Source organism: Lissotriton helveticus, chromosome 8 (genome assembly GCF_964261635.1).
Source record: "Lissotriton helveticus chromosome 8, aLisHel1.1, whole genome shotgun sequence".
NCBI lineage: Eukaryota > Metazoa > Chordata > Amphibia > Caudata > Salamandridae > Lissotriton > Lissotriton helveticus.
In genome coordinates, this window is record NC_136069.1 from 1,154,156,701 (window position 1) to 1,154,177,878 (window position 21,178).

Below are 21,178 nucleotides of genomic sequence, written 5' to 3' on the forward strand. Positions count from 1 at the left end.
CGCCTATCTCAGATAAGTAGAAGAGCAATTGGTCGGCATGTGGCCTCGCACAGTCTATGAAGCATGCCACGCGATTTATCGCCCCATTGATATAGGGTGCTCTGTGCCACCCTTCAGGTAAGTTTGGCCTCATCCAAAATCAACTGTTGATACTGCTGCTGTGTCAGAACTTGCTATCTCCTTGCCGCCTCCACCTGCTCGACGCCCACGTTCCTCTAGGGCTTGTATCTGTGTCTCAAGATCTGCTAAATTTCACTTTTTACTATGCCATTCCTCGGCACAGTAGCTAATGTCAGCCCCACAAAGTGCAGGCGTAAAGGCTTCCCAAAGCATCACTGCAGACAATACCGAGCCCGTATTGAGAGCAAAGTATTCCCAAATAAATCATGTAATTTGTAATCTACATGCAGGGAGTTGTAGGTTCCACTGTTGTGATAGTCGTCCAAGCCACGCCCCCCCCCCCCATTTTATTACATTTTTATCAACCATTACAGGGTTAAGCAATAACATTGCTGACATCACGTGTCAAAGCTGAATCTTAGATAGTAGGCAGAGTAATCACAATATGGATAGAAAGCAGCAGCAAGCAGGTGGTAAGGGAGTGTAACAAGGAAGAGAGCAAATGGGTTTAGTGGCATGTTCGGCAAGGAAGAGGTCAAGAAAACCCATTCATTGCAACTCGTGTATTGAAAACGGGGTGCCATGTCCAATATTCAACACCTAAAATCCCTTACAGGAGAGAGGTGGGTGTAACAGGAAACTGCATAACTCTGCCCAGCGACATCCTAGTATGAGAACTAACAGGCCTAACATTACATAAAGTGGGAAATAAAGTAAAATCTGAATTTTTTTTAGATGTGCCGCAAAGAAAGCAGCAAGGGTATATCAGAGAGTGGGTGGCAGTATGAGTGTGGATTTGGGAGCGAGGATGTCCCAAGCGCCACAGTCCAGCAAGGCCAGAGGGGGCCTCCATGCTACAGCACTAGCCAATAATCAAACAAATGGAGGGCCGAAACCTAGGTGGGAGGAAACAGAGGTACTCGGTCTGTAACAAGTAGTCAACTAGGGACTGCCAGAGGCATGTACATTTATTTTAAGAGCAAGTTTATGGGATAGATGAACATTGGCAATTTGTGCCAAAATGAACCATGTCGATATTGGAGGGGCAACGCAGGACTTCAAGCTAAAGCGATGATCTGCTGCACTGCTCTCGTTACATGATGTACAAGATACAAATCAGCATGGGTCATCGCATCAAGTGTTACAGGGCGTATTCCTAAAATGAATGTGCAATAGTCTGAACGGGATCAGGTACTCTAGAATGTTTTTAATGTGTCCCAAATTTTCTTTCTAAAAAATGGTGATGAGGGAGCCGGACCACCATTTGTGCTGGAATTCACCAACCTGTGTGCGGCATCTCCAACATGTAGCTGAAGTTGTTAGAAAAATAGAGTGTAGGCGCACAAGGGGATAGCACCATTGTAGCATAATCTGATCTACAGTTTCCTGCTGGGGAATGCTTCTATGAATCTTGGGGTTCTTGTGCCATATATTTTCCACTGCTTTTCCAAAATGCCCTGAATACTATCAGGTTCCCATTTTGGTTGGTATGGATGACTAGGAAGCAGGGGGGCTGTTGCAAGACTCTATACATCTTGGAGATAAGGCCCCTGGACCCTTCAAATTTGCAGACCAAAATTTCGAAGGGTGTTAGGGGTCAAGTGACCCTTGAGGGCCCAGCAGTGCAGTTGGATGTATTGGTGTTGCAGCATGTCTGGTATATTGAAGTCAGCCTTTCATTGCTCAAAAAGGTTAATTATTTGTCCCTAGAGCAGGTGTTGAAGGGTCCTGCAATCTCCTTTCTCACAGCCTAGAAAAGAGCTTGGAAAGAGGGCTGATGTTAAATCGGGGTTGCTTGCTATCCGGGTGTTGGGGGGCTTGGGGGGAGTGGTTGGGCCTCTCCCCACTGTGAGCCTATCCCATATTTCCAGGACCATCCAGGTCGGGTCCCTATACATGCACTGCCAGATCCCACAATGGTCTATGAGCCACCACACAGTCCGTCTGAAACCAATTCTTTTTGCTCTCTCTTACCCTCAACTCTGAAATTAAATGCTATTTTAAAGGGATCTCAGCCCTTGATCCAAGCATTTTTCGGTGAAGCACCCGTTCCAGCACTCTGGAAATCCCACAAACCGAAGGTTGTTCTTCCTTGCTCATCCTTCCGCATCCTCCACCTGAGCTGCCAACCATTTAGCCGTAGTGACCAATCGCGTGATTGTTCACTGCATTTTATTGACTTAGTCATCCACTTTGGAGACGTGGACCTTGGCTGCCTTTATCCTGTCCACCACCGTGTGCAAGTCTTGCCTGAGCAGCGTAACATCCTTGCCCACCGCCCCAATTTTCACCTCCAGAGCATCGCAGGATTGAGCGATAGCAGCCTGGATAATCTGGGTGTCGGGCTCGAGGAGGGTCAGACACCTCTCTGGTGCGTCACTCTGAGTCTTCATGCCGACCTGCATAAACTTCTCCAAGGTGCCCTGTTTAGAGTGAGGCAGTTAATCTTTGGCCAGTTCAAGGCAATGGGATATTGGTCAGGAGGTCACTGCAGCTTGGGCTCGCCAGACCACCTCTTTGCCTCAAAGTGGCAACAACCATCTGAAACTCGCACTAAAGCCCCAGCCACTGTCTTAGTGATAGGGGCCTGCCCTCGGTGGTGCTCCACCCCCGGAGTGCGGTACCCTCGAGGGGAGGGGAGTTGTCTGTGGTCTCTTCACCAACCCAAGGCTGCACCTGCAGTTTCATATGTCTCCCCACGGAGGCGCAGTAGTCTGGCCACATGCCCCAGTCTTCCACAGCATGCCCTGCCATGCCTCAGGCCTCGGGAGGGGACCACGAACTCCGAGAGCCCCTGCAAAAAGCCTCAGGCAAACCTCGCAGTCATGGCGCAGTGAGCGGAGTTCTACATGTCCCAGTATAGCAGCAGGAAGGAGAAGGGGCGCTCCATACCCCATGCAACCCTGCCCAGGAAGTCTCAGGGGTGCCCCCCCCATGGGTCCCTTCAGGTGGTTTGGCCTCCAAATAGGAAGCCATAGCGTGCAACCTACCCCAGCCAGCCCCTCGTGTCTCAGCCTGCTGCAGCATCACCAGACGCTCCGTCAGGTGCCGCCTAGATCTGCGGGCACACCAGCAGCCTCCCACGGTCCCGGCCGGGGAAAAGTCGCAGGGCCGCACCTCAGCCAGGCGATCACTCCTGTCCAGTGACCTCGCCCCTCTGTAGGTACGTACCCACGAGCTCCAATGTGCCAATCCTACAGGGCCGCCGGCAGGCCGCCTCTTGCCTCCGCTTGGTCTATCACTGCTCGGGCCACTCCGCTCCCGGCTCTGCAGCAAATCCCGGTCTCACAGGCACAAGCAGGGCTCCCTCCAAAAACAGGGCTGCAGGATAGGTAGCGGGTGCAGAGCTCCATCAGTCTGACTGCCAACTTGAGCGTTCTGGCCAAGCCCTCCTAGTTTCGACTTTTTTCATTTGTTCTCTCTTCGAAACTATGCACAGCTGTCGTCTCTGGTTGCTTACCCTCAAGACAGTCTTTTGGTGGCCATCACCTCGGCATAGAAGGTTAGTGAGCTACAGGCCCGCTCTGCTAACCCTCTAATACCAATTTCTACAATTTGGTTCTTAGAACGTGTGCTCGTTTTTTTCAAAAGTAGCATTTCGAGCAAACTATTACCCTCCCAACATTCTTTGGTCCACCTCACCCCTCTAAGCAGAAGGAGAGATTATATCAGCTGGATCCAAAAAGGGATTTCAGCTTTCATATAAATTGTACCAGAGAACACCTATTGGTTAATCAGCTCTTTATTGGATTCACTGCGGCAAAGAAAAGCAAGGCAGTACAGAAGAGAAGCATCTCTCGCTGCATCATACTCTGCATTAAGATCTGATTGTAGAGTTCCTGTCCTAGTTATTTGCCAGTGGCTACGTGGGCATCACTCCAAACGTTCACAAAGCATTACTTCCTGGACAGCCAGATCTGTCGAAATAGGCTGGGATGTTCAGTCCTGCAGGAATTTGTGGTTGGCGCCAGTTCACAGTTGCCTCCCTGGAGGTACCGCTTTGCTATCTATTCAAAAGGTGGGGAATCTGCGGTTAGCAGTCTCTGTCAGAAGAGCAAGTTACTTGCCTTCTGTAACGCTCTTTCTGGTAGGGACTCTCGGTAACCGCAGATTTCTCACTTACCCTACCGTTCTCCCCTTTCTGTGAACTGGGCTCTTTTCCACATAAAAAGGTCCCAAGTTAGATTTCTGGACGCTGGTCACAACTAATCTGTTTTAGGCTCCCCGTCTGTGGGCACGAATGAGTCAGAAACAAATGGTTGTCAGTGTGCATGGATGGCACCTATATAGACCTGCGCATGTAAATTCTGGCACAAAATGACGGTGACACGTAGCTGCCTGCCCCATCGGCCCGTGCGCAGGGGTACTGCTGGCGAATTTGTGGATCCAGTATGATGCCTGGAAAAATATTCAAAGGGTAAAGAATCTGTTGTAGATAGTCTCTACCATAAAGAGTATTACCAAAGGTAAGCAAATGGTTCTGCTGCCCCCACCCCTCGTCCTTGCTCCTTGAACCTCACTATTTCATTCTTTTTTTTAAGAGCTTGTTTTTTATTTTTTGGAGGGTTAACGGCTTCAGTTTTCTACTGGGCTTCTCGTGTTTTTCTTTAATACACTTGTTTTTTAAGAAAACAAGCATTGGAAATGCAATAGGTCTTGGATTTATTTGAGTTAGAGCTAATGGCATTGTAAATGGCAATGTCTTTTAGCCATGTGTTATGGAGTGTATGCACGTGGTGTGTAGTGGAATTATGTGTGTTGGATTGGAATTGTAGCAATGGTGGCATACTGCCCTTTAGATGAATATGTTTAAAAGTAAAGTGCACCCTACTGCGATTTCTACAATAGTTAAGTGTGGATGCGTTAACAATTGATGTGTGCACTGATGGCTGGTGGTGTGTGTGCCTGTAGAAATTGTGCACTGATGGCTGGTGGTGTGTGTACCTGGTGGAAGCATGCAATGCCGGCTGGAGGTGTGTGTGCCTGGTGGAAGCGTGCACTGACGGCTGGTGGTGTGTGTGCCTGTTGAAAGCGTGCAGACGGCTGGTGGTGTGAGTGGCTGGTGAAAGCGTGCACTGACGTCTGGTGGTGTGTGTGCCTGGTGAAAGTGTGCACTGATGGCTGGTGGTGTGTGTGTGTTTGGTAAAAGCGTGCACTGACGTCTGGTGGTGTGTGCCTGGTGGAAGCATGCACTGACGGCTGTTGGTGTTTGTGCCCGGTGAAAGCGTGCACTGACGGCTGGTGGTGTCTGTGTCTGGTGAAAGCGTGCACTGACGGTATGGTTGTGTGTGTGTGTGTGTGTGGTTGCGTGTGTGGTGGTGAGTGATGGTGAGTGTGTGGTGGCGAGTGTGTGTGTGTGTGGTGTTGTGTGTGTGGTGGTGTATGTGTGTGGTGTTGTGTGTGCGGTGGTGGGTGTGTGTGGTGTTGTGTGTGGTGTGTGGTGTTATGTGTGTGATGTTATGTGTGTGATGTTATGTGTGTGTGTGTGTGTGTGTGTGGTGGACTTAAGAGTTTTCATACCCTGCACACTCACACACTGCCCCTACACACTCACACACTGCTCACCCTACACCCTCACACACTGCTCACCCTACACACTCACACACTGCTCACCCTACACACTCACACAATGTTCACCCTACACACTCACTCAATGCTCACCCTACACGCTCACACAATGTTCACCCTGCACGCTCACACAATGTTCACCCTGCACGCTCACACAATGTTCACCCTGCACGCTCTAACAATGTTCACCCTGCACGCTTACACACTGTTAACCCTGCTTTCTCACACACTGGTCACCCTGCATGCTCACACACTGCTCACCCTGCACACTCACACACTGCTCACCCTGCACACTCACACACTGCTCACCCTGCACACTCACACACTGCTCACCCTGCACACTCACACACTGCTCACCCTGCACACTCACACACTGCTCACCCTGCACACTCACACACTGCTCACCCTACACGCTCACACAATGTTCACCCTACACGCTCACACAATGTTCACCCTGCACGCTCACACACTGTTCACCCTGCACGCTCACACACTGTTCACCCTGCACACTCACACACTGTTCACCCTGCACACTCACACACTGTTAACCCTGCATACTCACACACTGTTAACCCTGCATACTCACACACTGGTCACCCTGCACGCTCACACACTGCTCACCCTGCACACTCACACACTGCTCACCCTGCACACTCACACGCTGCTCTCCCTGCACACTCACACACTGCTCATCATACACACTCACACACTGCTCACCCTACACACTCACACACTGCTCACCCTACACACTCACACACTGCTCACCCTACACCCTCACACACTGCTCACCCTACACCCTCACACACTGCTCTCCCTACACCCTCACACACTGCTCTCCCTACACACTCTCACACTGCTCACCCTGCACAATCACACACTGCTCACGCTGGACACCCACACACTGCTCACCCTGCACACTTACACACTGCTAGCCCTGCACACTTACACACATCAGAGGAATGAGAGGGAAATTAGCCCATGTAAGTTGAAACCTCTGTTCTTGGTAAGAAGTTTGTTGGTACAATGTCCATTAGCACTAGTAGCTACCTTACCAGTTCATGACGTAGTCAAGTAGATCAAGATAAAAATTATGAGTAAGAAAACAAGGGACCAACACCAGTCACTATTTCAGTATAGTTTCAATTAACATCTTATGGCAGTTTACAATCCAATCAGACATTTTCCACAGTGCATGACCTAATTTTGAAATCCATAACAAACATTTTACCCTCATGATAGGCAAGAGAAGCAGATTATTAATGTTTTCAATAAATGGTTAAGACCAGTCCTCTCTAGATATAAAGCCCGTCACCTAATTTTACTGCAAAACAAATAATCACAACATCGAATAGGTAGGTTATTGCTACAACAAATATATACTAGTTCCGTTCACTGTCTATGTAAACGGACAAGCGCACTTAACAAGTTTCTCATGCTGTAATCAGAATGTATGCTGGAAACAGTTGTCTTTCTCCAAGCATTGACTATGTCATGTGCATAAAAAACACTGCTGGAATGCCACATGATTGGTAAACGCAGTCTTGTCATCCCCTAATGTTATCATGATTAGTCTGATACCGCTTTAGGAACTGCTGCAAACTTTCCAAAAACATAAGTGTCCTTGTTCTAGGGACATCAGATTTTCCCTGAAAAACTTCAGCCACCCACATACATTTTAGTAATATATACAATTTATAAAATGCACACTTTCGGTGCTGGATTACAGGGGGGGGGGGGCAGCAGATATTAATGAGCTGGATCCAGGCTGGACCCAGTCCAATGATGCAATTGTGTCCCAGGACAATTTCTCATCGAAGGGACACATTCAGGAGGGCCTGCACTTTGTGTGGTTTGTGCTCAGAGTTGCAGCCTGTAGGGTGAGAGAGGGGTCTCATATTTTAGGTTCAAGCTGTGCCCAACATATATCATACATGCCAACATTTAAAAATCAATGGTAACAATGTATTACTCTCATTAACTTAAATAAAGCCATTTTTCGCTTCAAACATCGGAAGTCTCCCGTCTGATGGTGCGCGTAACAGACACCGATAAGCCATAGGCGGAGCTACGCGACCGCCTATGTCCTATTGCGTGTTCTGTTTAAAAACAGCACACACGCGAAGGCCAATCAAAATGGAACTTGGAAATCCACACGCATGAGCATGTGGAATTTCAAGGTCCATTTTCAAATCGCCCGGAATAGGACTCTCGCTGCGCGACACTGCTGCGCTGTGTACGCAGAGCCGAGCCCTAAAAAGGGAACTGCAAATGCATAGCAAACAGCCAAACATTATAGCTTACTGCCATTCAATTGTAAGAGCCTAATAGATAACAGGAAATTCTGGGTGGTTTACATTAGACCTAAAAATATATTGCTAGCACTAAAATCAGCCTTGTATTAAATAAGCAAAATGATTTGTCTAAATGTATAGGCAGGTAAAAATATATTAAAATATAGTTGCAAACAGGACGCCACCACCAGCGGCGTCCAGCATCGATCGGGGTTGGAGGGATGGCTGGGGAGAAGGTTAAATACCTTTTTTAAAATTACTTAATGGCTTGCTGCGTACTCCTTGTTGCGCCTCCTGGTCGTGTCGCTCCTCCTCCCGCCTGCACAGGAACAGGAAGCAGCCTAGAAGCACCCAGGTTCCCGTGAGCTAATCACAATGCTGCATGAGCATTGTGATTGGTATGTACTGCATCGGCAGTGCCTGTGTGCACAGGCTAAGTCTATGCTGCCCCTCTGGGTCCCGGTGCCACTGCACCGGCTGCATCACTAATAGCTAGGCCCCTGCTCAGACTCACTCCCCCTAACATGCTTTACTCACTCAATCAATCAATAAATTTGTAAAGCGCACTACTCACCCGTGAGGGTCTCAAGGCGCGCGGGGGGAGGGGAGGGGTACTGCAACTGCTCCAAAAGCCAGGTCTTGAGGAACCTCCTGAAGGTTAGTAGATCCTGGGTCGCCCGTAGGAGGATGGGGAGGGTGTTCCAGGTCTTGGCGGCGAGGTGGGAGAACGATCTGCCTCCGGTGTCGCTCTCCGGATGCGGGGGACGGTGGCGAGGGCGAGGTCGGCGGAGCTTAGCTGGTGGTTCGGGGTGTAGAAGGTGAGTCGGCTGTTGAGGCATACTGGTCTGGCGTCATGGAGTGCTTTGTGAGCGTGGTTGAGGAGCTTGAAGGTTATCCTCTTGTTGATGGGAAGCTAGTGCTGGTCTCTCAGGTGGGGTGTGATGTGGCTGCGGCGAGGGATGTCGAGGATTAGGCGAGCAGAGGCGTTCTGTATGCATTGTAGACGTTTTAGTAGTTTGGCCGAGGCTCCTGCGTAGAGGGCATTTCCGTAGTCCAGCCTGCCTCTGACGAGGGCCTGGGTGACTGTTCTTCTTGTTTCGGGGGGGATCCACCTGTAGATCTTGCTGAGGGTGTTGAAGCAGGAGGATGAGACGGCGTTGACTTGCTTGGTCATGGAGAGTGTTTAATTGAGGATGAACGGAAAGGGGGAGGCGGACACTCTGGGTTACTCAGCTTAGGCCTTTTTCACTCATTGCCAGAATTGGACTACATGTACCACAATGCACTGGCTGTATAATCAGAATCACCGGGGTCAACGAGCGGCAATCCTGCTAGATTGGCTGCAGTGTGTAAGGAAAAGCTGCTGTGTCCGTTTTTATGTCATCATCATCATCAGCAATGTAGGACCACAAGTATCAGCATGCAATGTGCCCAACCATGAGATAGGATAGGACAAACACCCCTGGCCTGGGACTGATTGAACTGTCAGCGATATTGTTGGTGCGTGCTGTATGCAGGCCTGTCTTGTCTTCTATATGCTGCTATGAAAGAGTTCCCAGGGCATGCTGGGTAAGCGAAGAAGTGAGAGCAGGGGCTGAGGGGTGGGCCTGTGGGCTAAGCTTGAAGGTGGGATGCGAGCGAGGGAACTAGAGAGTTGACAGGTTCGGGCTCTTAACCATGGCTGTGGAGAGGGAACAGGTGAGGAGGCGGGTCTTAGGAAGGCTCTCACTGAGTGACAGGAGGGGCTTGTCTTAGGAAGGCTCTCACTGAGTGACAGGAGGGGCGGGTCTTAGCTCTCACTGGGTGGCGGGTCTTAGGAAGGCTCTCACTAGTGGCGGGAAGAGGTTAATTTGTCTCGGCTACAGTCGCTCTCGGCCTATATAATGCCACTTTGGCGGGCCAGAGTTGTGTCTGCAATTTGCGCTTTTATTTGTCACTGGCTGTTGAGGTTGGACTGAGTCATCTGTCTGGTAATGTATGTTTTTTGCTAAAACAAATAAACTTTTGGCTGTTCTCTGTCGTGTACAGACGCAGGACTGGTTTGTGATTTTTCATCGTTGATTTGTTCTTTTCCTCTCACCAAGCCTTATTTTTCAAGGAAGTGGGTTGGTACAGGCGTATTTTTTTGTCTCTCTGGCAGGGATCGGTCTGGTATAGGGCTTAATTTGAGGTGATGGTTGCTGGGGGGGGAGGGGTGCCGCGGCACTACAGCTGCTCCGATAGTTCTGTAGGCTTGGCGCTAGCTGCTGGCAAGTATATCACTTGTTTCTATCAGGGGGCAATCCGCAGTGGCTTTCAGTCTAAGGTGCATGTACGATATTGTCGGAAATACTGTCACCGGTGACAGACAATTCACGGCCTGCAGTGAGCCACGCGTCTCTCTACCTTGCGTGTTACCCGGGGGCACGAAAACGAAACTCTAAAAGTCTGCATGATAATATCGATCAGTGATATACGCAACATTTGTTTTATAATCCTCGTATTTGAGGGCTGGTTTTGGCGAGTATGCTGTTCTATTAAAAAGAATAGAAAAACTTACGTAATTTCGTGTTTTGTGGTTCCCTGTAAACGCATCCCTTTAGACTCCTGAACCAGTTTAATCGTGGCATGTAAAAACAGCACGCACGCGAAGGCCAATGGAAATGGACCTTGGAAATCCACACGCACGAGCGTGTGGAATTTCAAGGTACATTTTCAAATCGCCCAGAATCTGCTGCGCAGTGTATGTAGAGCCCGAGCCCTAAAAACACATTCAACAGAACACCCTCACCTGTACAGCTCCAGATTCTTATCTAAACCAGAGCCAAGGCTCAATTCCTAAAGAAAAAGGAAGGAAGTGGATGGACTCACCATGTTACGCTAAATGGGTGTGACATCACAGGAAGTGACATCACTGCATGTGACATCACATGAAGGCATCATCATGGTGTGTGACATCACACATAGCATCACAGGATGTGGCATCACAACACATAACCTCACAGGAAGTGACATCCGATCTCAAGACTGCACATATGTTTAGCAGGTCTATCATAAGTATTTTTGAGTGCATTACAATAACAAATTAGATATTTTGCATTGGGGTTGTGCCAAAATAGTGATGCAACCTAGAAGCAAAATCTGGGCCTCACCGTATACATTTATTTCTTTTAAACCCTGCCACAAAGAAATTGGCAACAAGGAAAAATGTGGCAGTAAATCTGTTCAGCTTAATTGGTTGCCGTGTTATGGGGTTAAGGCACCTGCTGCAGAGATCTTTGTACACCAGCTAAATCTTAGGGAATAATAGTAATGGTAAGATAGCTCTGGAGCATAACGTATTTCAGGTACACTGTATATTATTGCGTCAAATAAATGCATTCGATAGTTGTTTGGAATTCTGTAAGCCTTATTATTGGTTTAGAAAATGTGATTTCATTCACGCTTTATCCTGACTTTGCCTAGACCTTCCAGTGAAATTCCGTACTTTTCTGCAAATATGAAACCACCAACACGGGTCAATATTTATTGAGGTTTCAGCAGTTCATGGACCAGAATTACTCCTTGCCTTTACATGCACCGGTTCTGTCTCCATGTGATGTAATCAGTGCATGTTTTCTAGGGCGGTTAAATGCGGTGTTATATATACGTTCAATACCGATATTTTAAAACAAAATTATGAAGTGACAGCTTTGTTCAGCAGATTCACCTACTCCCTTTCCTCAAAAACAGGCACACACATAAGCATAAGACATGGAAGCTTGACGTTGTAACAATATTAAAAATGTATAAATGCAAATGTTATCGCAACTGCACTCTTCAACCAATGCAGATGAAATCTAGTCGGTAACCTTGTGGTACGTTTGCAGTGTCCACTGTGGAGGGTTTAACCCCAGCGTTACACAACAAAACGAAGAGATGGTGATGTCTCTCTCCCCTTCTGTCTCTTCATCATTCTTCTCACATATCAATCCACTCGTCCCTCCAATAACTCGTGCATGCTCCTCCATTCATTCATTCAGCACATCTGCATTTATCCATCCAGCCATATACTCACGGATGCATCCACCCACTCATTGATCCATCCAGCCAAATCACTCTTGGACCACCACACATTCATGCACTCATTTTATGTAAGCACTCGCACATCCAGCTATACATCCATACACAATCCAGCCGATTCATCTATACCTCTCACCATCCATCCCTCTAGCTAATATCACGACCATCCCCCAGTCTCATACACACACATTCAACCTTTCAGGTACTCACTCACCAAGTCATCCACTTAGCCGCCCATCTACCTAAACGTCGAGTGCTCATTTATCTAACACCAGGTAAAGCACTAATGGGCTGAGAGACTCATTACAACGGCTCAGGAATAATTCCGTTTGTATTTCGTTTTAACTGCATGTAGTAGGTGCGCAGGTACAGCGCCCTTTAAATGTATGTCCAACCATGGCTCCTCGGTGTAGTGGAGTGTACATAGAACTATAGTGACTGCTCCGTTAACATCACGGCTCTGCGCTCTGTGGAGAGTGTGACCGTGTGCCAGGAACCCACAGCTGCGCGCGATACTACAGCCCAGATCCATCACAGTGGAGGCGGAGGGAGCCTGCGGGTAGGGCAGAGGGAATGGAGGGAAACGGCTCGTTAGAATATTCGGCCCCCTTCACCGCTTACCCACACATTGCCTCTTTCCTCGCAAGCACCATAGTTAGGATAAAGCCCCTCCCCTCTTTCCTTATCGCTGCAAAAAAACTGGGCCGCTGGGATTCATCCACCGCGGAACACGAGAGGCAGCAGGACAATAGGCCGCGCTGATAAAATGGCGGCGGAGCCGAGGCAGGCCAGGAGTCTTTGTCTTCCGTCTGTTTCAAGGGGCTGGGACCAAGTAGGCATAGACAAGCACAGGCATACTCGAGACTCGAGGAGGCGCACACGCAGCCACAAAAATACACACGCATGGGTTCACGTAGTCACAAACACACACAGGCGCATGCAGTCACAAACATACAAAGACGTGCAGGCACACTCATGGGTTCACGCAATCACAAACACACATAGGCGCATGCAGTCACAAACATACAAAGACGTGCAGGCACACTCATGGGTCACGCAATCACAAACACACAGGCGCATGCAGTCACAAACATACAAAGACGTGCAGGCACACTCATGGGTCACGCAGTCACAAACACACACATGGATGCAAACAGTCACACGCATATACAAAGACTTGAGACCCACACACATAGGGGTTAACGCAATAATAAAAACGCACATGGGCACATGAGTCACAAACACATAGAGGCGCGCATACACACGGGTTCAGGTAGTGACAATCACGTGGATGCTCATGCAAAAGCGCACATAGGCGACAGCAGACACAAATACACACTTACACACACACACGGATGCACAAAAACCCTTGAGAACAAAGGAGCTGGCCCAGTGGCGTAGCGAAACGTGGGGGGCGGGTTGAATACACATCTCCAGCTGGCTCCATTTTAGAAAGCAAAACAAAAAAAAAAGCTTGTGAGTGGTGCGCTTGTGCGCGCCACTGCGAGCATATGTTTTGAATTATCGCGATAATTTAAAACACATGGCCTCTGGTGCGCGTAACAGACACCAATAGGCCATAGGCGGAGCTACCCGACCGCCTATGGCCTATTGCGTGTTCTGTTTAAAAACAGCACGCACGCCAAGGCCAATGAAAATGGACCTTGGAAATCCACACGCAAGAGCGTGTGGAATTTTAAGGTTCATTTTCAAATCGCCCGGAATAGGACTCTGAGCTGTGCGACACTGCTGCGCAGTGTACGCAGAGCCCGAGCCCTAAAAATGGCTGCTACATCATTACACATACTCGTGGGTGGTGATGGACACGTACGTGTCACCTCGCGGTGGCAGCTTTTTTTGTTTTTGGCAATTTTGTTTTGCATATTCAAACAAGCATTCCTTCTTCTTGCCAATGCTGAACCACATCTGCAAAAACAGTGGCAAAGTAAAAAGGTTAGCAACAATGTCTGTTTATTATGGTCATAGTAGCTATGTTGTTGCTTGTGAATGGCCTTATTCGTTGTTGATGTGAGATTCAAATAGAGTGTCTTGCTACTTTTTTGTCTAAACTGTAATTTGTATTTAACGTCTCTCACTGATTATTTTTGATAGTTATCGCTGTAGGTGGTGCTGAGCGACCCATGCTGGTCTTGAGTTGTGTCGGGGTTCTGACTATAGTTGTGAAGTCCTTAAAGGATCGCTTGCATGTGTTTGCATTTGCATATTTCTTTTGTAAGCTTGATAATACAGAAGAATAGCAAAAACATATTTGATAGCGACTAATATATTTTCTTTTTCAGTTTGTTTTGGCAGTAGTCGTTCTTACTATATTTCTGCCAAAAAGTAGCCAGTACATCAAGTGGATCGTCTCTGCTGGGCTTGCCCAAGTCAGCGAGTTTTCCTTTGTCCTGGGAAGCAGAGCAAGAAGATTAGGAATCATCTCAAGAGAGGTGAGATATATTAGGACATTTAACTTTTTAAAGTGTTTTCCATCACAATCCATCAAATGGCTAGACCGTCTTCTAAGTGCCTTGAAAAAGAAAGCTTCCCACATACATTCTGAAAGCCCATTGACAATGCATACATAAAATGGCAAAAAGAGGCAATAAAATTTGTTTTTCACTGTAGAGTATAAGGTTAAAATACTCTTGAAACCTTCTAGCCTTTTTATAGCATCAAATTGATTCCGTTGATTGAAGTCAAATTATGTTTTAGACCTTAAACCCTGATGATGTGCAGTGGGTCGGTTGCACTGGTCTTCAACAATACCTGAAAAACTGATGGTTTCTGATCTTTAGCAAGCTTTGTCTGAATTCTGTATTTATATATCTGGTGCTCTTATGACAATTAAGACTTCATTACTATGAAAAGGAAATTGGCATTTTAAGACAAGGCTCCCCCCAATGGGAACGGTTCTGTTTTTTAGATCTTTAGTTCTCTGTCAAGAACTTTGGAGATTATCACTGGTGAGGTCTGAAGCTGGTACTTGTGCCTTTAGCATAGGTTCGTCTAGGGCAAGGTACCATAAGTCTGGGAGAGCTGGATGCTGTTTTTTCTGATAATCATAAAATTAATATAAACAAACTCCTTTACATATGCAGTGTTTTTCCAGAAAACCTGGCATCAATCGGACCTGTAGTGGACACCGTTACTTTAGGGCCCCAGGCATAAGCCATTGTTTTACATTTTTTACAGTATGTGTTATTCAATGAATTTACATTATTGCTTTTTATGTTCCTCCTGAACATACCAGGTAACCTTTACCCTATGCCAGACAGCTTTTCCGCAGGTAGACAACCAATATGCCACTTTAGGTTCCAGCTTAGGTTTTACGTGTCTGACACAAACCACCTGTTTTCCTCATCATTTCATTGGTACGTGCATCGCAAGCATGCGTATATTTGTTCAGGTTTTCTTGTTTACAATTTTTTATTGGGTTTTCTGTTGAGATCATAGACAGTAGTACAATAGCAATTGTGTAAACAAGACAATTTTAAACATCAAGGCATGCACATATTTGTAAGGAGTATGCGTAAGGAAGAAGTGATAAGGTGTGGCATCCGTCTCAATGCCACAGTTATAGGTGACCAGCAAAGTGGGCTGTGTGTAGCCTGCCTCTCAGATTGCCCAAAATGTTATTAATTTCTCCCAGTAAAGCATGAGGTTAGACAAAGAGTGTTGTGGCAGAGGCCATGGAAAAGTTTTGAAAAGGTATTAACATGAAGGTGGGGGATTGAGGGGGCCAGAGTTCAGCATTCACGTCTGCGCCTGCCTGGACTTGTTTTATGTGAGGTTCGGGGTGGCGTCGCGTTGAGGGTCCGGACGGGGTAGCTAGGTACCTTGCAAAATGTGCGAGTCCATTGTGGTTCTGTGATGCCTGACTTTCAGTCGCAGATTGGTGCAACCAACCTTGGGATCTAGTCTCCTAGCAGGGTGAGGGAGGGGGCGACGGGCAGGCAGGTTGACTGGAGGAGCTAGTGAGTGGGAAGGAGTAGATGCAGGCTGATTATATGAATAACAAAGGACATCTCACGGGGTCTATGGGGACAGGTTGTTGTTTTTACGGAGGTGGTGAGCCTTTTCATGTGTAGGGCCTCTCCCTCTGCCCTGTCCTATTTTCGCAAAACTCCCTGCCAGGCAGAGACCAGGGGAGCTTGTGTAGCTCTCCAGTGTAAAGTTACTATTCTCTTGCCCAACAGGAGTGCTAAGCCAGCAAATCACACTCACACTTTGAGTTGTTTCCTGCGTTTGAAGACACCAAGTGTGCACAATTCTAGGTCAGGGAGTTCAGTCACTTCCACTATCGCCTTATGGATTGCGTGCCAGTAAATAGAAAGGTCAGGGCAGGACCACAACTGTGTCGCAGATCAGCAGACGTATAGCAACAGCGTGGGCAGCACAATTGCGCAGTGGGAAGGAACCGATTGAGCTACTCAAGTGTCAGGTAGGCGCGGTGTAAAATGTAGACTTGGATGGCTTCGAAGAGAGCTTTCCTAGATGCCTATTGAGGGAATTCTAGTGCCTGTTCCCATTCTTTGTTGTGTATTGTCCGGCCAAAGTCATCCTCCCACCTGCCCCTCAAGTTCTTGAGGAGGGCCCCAGTGTTTTCCCATATAGCCCTGTAATTCCATGTTATTAAGTGTCTCCCGGCACCCATTCATAAGAGGGTGTGTTCGATAGGGGGTGTTAGGGGTTCTTCCTCAGTTATGGACCAAAGGTTGTGGCAAGAGTGGCATAATTGTTGATAGAGCAAGAACTGTCCTCTGGGGAAAGTGTAGTTTCGAAGGAGTTGTCATAGGGATAGAAGGCAGCCAGCTGCAAATAGGTCACCAATTGTGAATAGGAAGTGCTTGTGCCATGCCCGCATCCTGGCAAAGGAATAGTAGCCGCGGAAGAGTGGGAGGCCTTGCAGAGGGAAGGCCAAGGCACACAGGGATGTGTCATGTAAGGCGCTGGGCTCTCGCCAGGCACTTACGGGCTGTGGTGACCTTGAGTGGTTTCAGAGACAGAGGTCAAAAGTCAGTTTCTCTTCCAACTCACCAGAAAGGGCGAGTAGGGCCTAAAAATTAGTTTGTCCTAATTAAATCTGGCTTGCATTGGGCCAGTGTATTTTTTGCGCCCTTGGTGTGAAACGCAGTCAGGATATCTCCCTGTGTGTGCAGGGTACCCCGATGGGGGAGGATATTTCCAGGATTGGGTCTGCCCGGTCCTACTGTCTAGGGAGCCAGGCCAGGAGCCTGCAGGACTTATCGCCCTCTCTGTGTAACTACGCTATATAGGCATTAAGGTTGAAGCAGTGCAGATGCTCCACCAGGGCGCAGAGTTTAGTTTTGGCTTCGGACAGGTGAGAGGTTGCGGTGGTCTCCAGTGTGGGTATGTGTGTTTCTGCCTCACAGGCCTCTCTCTCCAGCACCCTGCATATCCCCGCCTCCTCGTGCAAACAGATTCTCATGGTAACTACCTTGCACGCATCCCATTCCATCGCCCTAATGTCGCTGTGGTCTGGTTTTCTGTAAAATACTGCTTAATGTGCTATTTTTTCCAGGTGTTCCCACGAGAGGCACCACATGGGCACCGGAGGGACCAGCGTGTTCCATGCCAAGTTTACTATGTGCAAGATGTGATTGAAACCACCCGCTCTAGGTAGTCTGCATGTTCTAACGTGTCTGTGGTGGAGTTGACTCGGTCGAAGCAAACCTGCAGTTTTTGTGGTGTTGAGTATAAGGATTAGATGCAGGTGTGGGGATAGAACACCCTCCAAGCGTCTACAATGGCCCATTAGCAAGCCCAGTTAGAGTAGTTTTTGGACTCTGTGTGCGGAGGAAAGTGGAGGATGTGAGCCATCAAGCTATGTACTGAGGACGCAATTGTAGTCACCACCTAATACCCGCAGTGTGTGCGTCCTATGCACCAATGTCTCTGAGCTTGGTTCAGAACGCCTTTTAGTCTATGTTGTGGTCGTAGATGAGAATGCATGCACCATCAAGATGTCCATCCTCGGGGGAGGAGCTACGCTAGCAACCAAGATGGCCGCGTAAGCTCCCGGCTCCGCCGACCTCTGCCAGTAGCTCGTAAATCCTGGTATTTATCCTGAATTTGCACCGGACTGCCGGGTGACTGAGGTGTTCCTGAATCTAAAGGTGCAATCTCGAGATTTCCATCTTCTCGAATGATGAAGATATGCCGTGTTTTTATTCTCGGCCTAACCCAGCGTTGAAGCCGGGGCCTCGATTTCTAACCCATCCGGGTTGGAGTTGAACAACATCGGCCGCGGGACTTGGGCGCCGTCCGGTCTCCCGAAGTGGAGAATATCCTGACTGACTTGGATGGCGAGACTGTGGTCGGTTGATTCCGAAGATACAGCGGCGTGTCACGCCGGTCGCTGTGGTCGGGGGTCCGTTGCCCGGAGGCTCTGCTAGGCTCCCGGGGTCGACGGGCTTGGATCTTCGCCGGCGGCGAAGGTGTCGATATCACGAAATCGAGAGCGCCCGCTGTTGCCATCGGCCCCTCCTGTGCCTGATACCCCGGAGTAGTCGACCTCCGGGGTTCAAGACCTGATCTGTCGCTTTGCGAGAGGGGATGGAGCGGTTGGAATATACGCCGTCGCTGCGGAGCGTAATGGCCGCTATTGGGGCGCTCCACTCGCAGGTCACCGCCATATTCCAGAAAATGGTCGTAACAGTTGACAATATCTGCCTGAGAACGGACTACGACCCCTCGATAGGTTTGAAACAAGCTGTGTTACCCGCGGAGCAGGTTAAGCCTGAGACTGAGGGCCCCGTGCGGAAGCCAAATTTGGTGTTTTCTGTCGGCTCCCAAATACCAGCTAGCGAGCCTGGGACTACCATAAGCTCATCATGCGCACGACCGATACCGCCCAAGATGGACATAGACGATCTTATACTCCATAATAAGTTCCTCAGTGACTATCGGAGTGACTCATTATCCTTTTCCGTCCAGTTGGCTCAATCATTTTCTTGTGTCTTCTCTTTGGTGGACAGTTCTCTCCGTCGGACTTGTGGACTTCGAGTACTAATATCCTGGTTTCGATCCTACGGTACTGACTTTCACTTTTTGGAACATTTGGATACTTCTATTGAAATGGCGGTTCAAGCGGAGAGGGCTCGCATGTAAAATCGGAGTGGCCAGGGTTGAATTCGACTGTCTGGGTTTGATAAAATGGCTTCATTTGCTACGGGACTTGTAACCTATAATGATGTGGAAGTCGGGTGGTTTTTACAAACTCCCCCGGTTGGCTTGTAATTGTAGCTTTAAATTATCTTGATTATATTTAGGGGTGGGTTGCTTCTCGCGGGGGGTAAGGGAGACCGGGGGCCTGTTTGATATCTCCTCCTCCACTCTTTTCCTTCTTTTAGGTTTAGTTCTTGGGCGACAAGCACGCTGCTAGTGGGGTTAGGCCGTAGCCATTGCAGGGGTGCAGGGTGGGGGGTTTGAGGGGGGGGGGTTATTTTGTCTTAGTTTAGTTCTATGGCCTTTTTTTCCCCCTTTTTTTTTTCCCTTTTACGAGAGGCGGGTTGTCTATCCTGAATCGAATTTTCTCTCTTATCTGGGTGTCTACTCTGGTCTTAAATATCCTGAATCGTGGGTGGGCGGGTCCTGCAGACTGATGCTTACCGAGGTTGTTGATTATTCTGTCTCTCCTTTTCCATATGCTTGTCGACGTTGACGTCTCACACTCCTGTGTATTGATTTCTCTGCATTGGCCTCTTCACCTACATACGGTTGTAATCTATTCTATTGTATGGCACCTGATATTTGTAATGTTTCCTCTTGTTTCTCTTCAATAAAAAGATTTTTTAAAAAAAGATGGGCATCCTCCAGGGCGTATCGGCCTCCATATCTATGATTGTGCCGAGTACTTGATGGGGGACGCCCAGCCAGATCCATATAAGGGCTCTACCGGAATAAGGGGAGTAGGTTGTGGCCGCTATGGTCCCCTGCCATTTCCTGCGTGTGTGCTGCAGGTCTGTAGTTGTGATATGAGTTTCTTGGAGAAAGATAATTTGTGAATTCTGCTGCTTAAGGTAAGAGTAAATGGAGTATAATTTCCTGGCCATATGCATGCCACGCACGTTCAGGGTAAACTTGTTTTAGTGGGGAGGCCATGATATGGAGGGTGAGGTATGGACGGTTGGCGCCGGGGGCACACCGAGGGATGCTCATCCCAAGGCGCTCGTAGCCAAACTGTAGCATCTAAACTTTGGTGTAACAATGGGGTGGTGGCAGCACATTGGAGTTGGATGCGGGAGCACAAATCAGACCAAAGTTGACACCCTGTGGTCGTGTGATGCCCAGTAACATTGTGGTGAAATGTATGGGTTTTCTCACTCCTGTTACCCCCTAGTGTAGCAGCAGCACTTCTAACACGGGGTGGCCCAGCTGCCAAAGCGGGGCTCCACAGTATAAATTTGAGGACGAGGGGGGTGGAAACTCGGTTACAAGGTGGTGAATGCTATGGCATGAGTCACAAAAGGTTGTCAGCCGTCTGCATTGTCACCAAAGGCCGGGTCTGTGAACCTTCCCGTGAACCCTCAGTCATGGTCTAAGGAAATGTGTGGGCCTATCCCCCCTGCAGTATTCCAGGGATGCCGCCGCCCTCAGGACCCTGCACCGGTCTTCAATGGTTTGTTTCAGGGCTGGCGGTTGGGGGCCTCGAAGGGGAGGGCCGGCTTGTTCTGTTGCATCTCCGGTGTCTCTTGAAGGCGAGAGGAGTCTTCCCCCTCCCCCTCCCCCCCCCCCACTGGTGTTGGTGTCTTGCTGTGTTGTTCAGTGACCCAGTCTCAAGCGGCTTGTGGGTCCGTCAAAAAGAGAGATTTGCTGTTTGCTAGGATCCTAAAGTGAACTGGAAATAGTAGGGAACATTGGACTCCCATCTGATGGATCCTCCACTTTACCTCTAGAAGGAAGGCACATTGACCTGAATCTTCGATTCTTGATGTTATGTACCTCAAATGTTTGTATGTGTTTAATCTTATGTGTATAACATTGTGCTTACTGTTTTATTATTGTTTTTAATATTATGACATGCTTCAACGTGTATTATGAAAATAAATTTGTACTTTTTTCTACCAGAATTCAATTCACTGTGTGTTGGTATTAGCTTATAAGAGTGTCACCCTTTATATATTTATATATAT

The 21,178-nt window shown here is 48.3% G+C and overlaps 1 protein-coding gene across 1 annotated transcript in view; it reads left to right on the forward strand.

Moving 5' to 3' along the window:
• SLC9D1 (solute carrier family 9 member D1) overlaps positions 1-21,178 on the forward strand; it is a 291,927-nt gene that overhangs the window by 261,456 nt on the left and 9,293 nt on the right. The window contains exon 12 of the mRNA XM_078658065.1: positions 14,321-14,470. Coding sequence (XP_078514191.1) covers positions 14,321-14,470 — 150 coding nt within the window. The remainder of the gene's footprint in view (positions 1-14,320; positions 14,471-21,178) is intronic.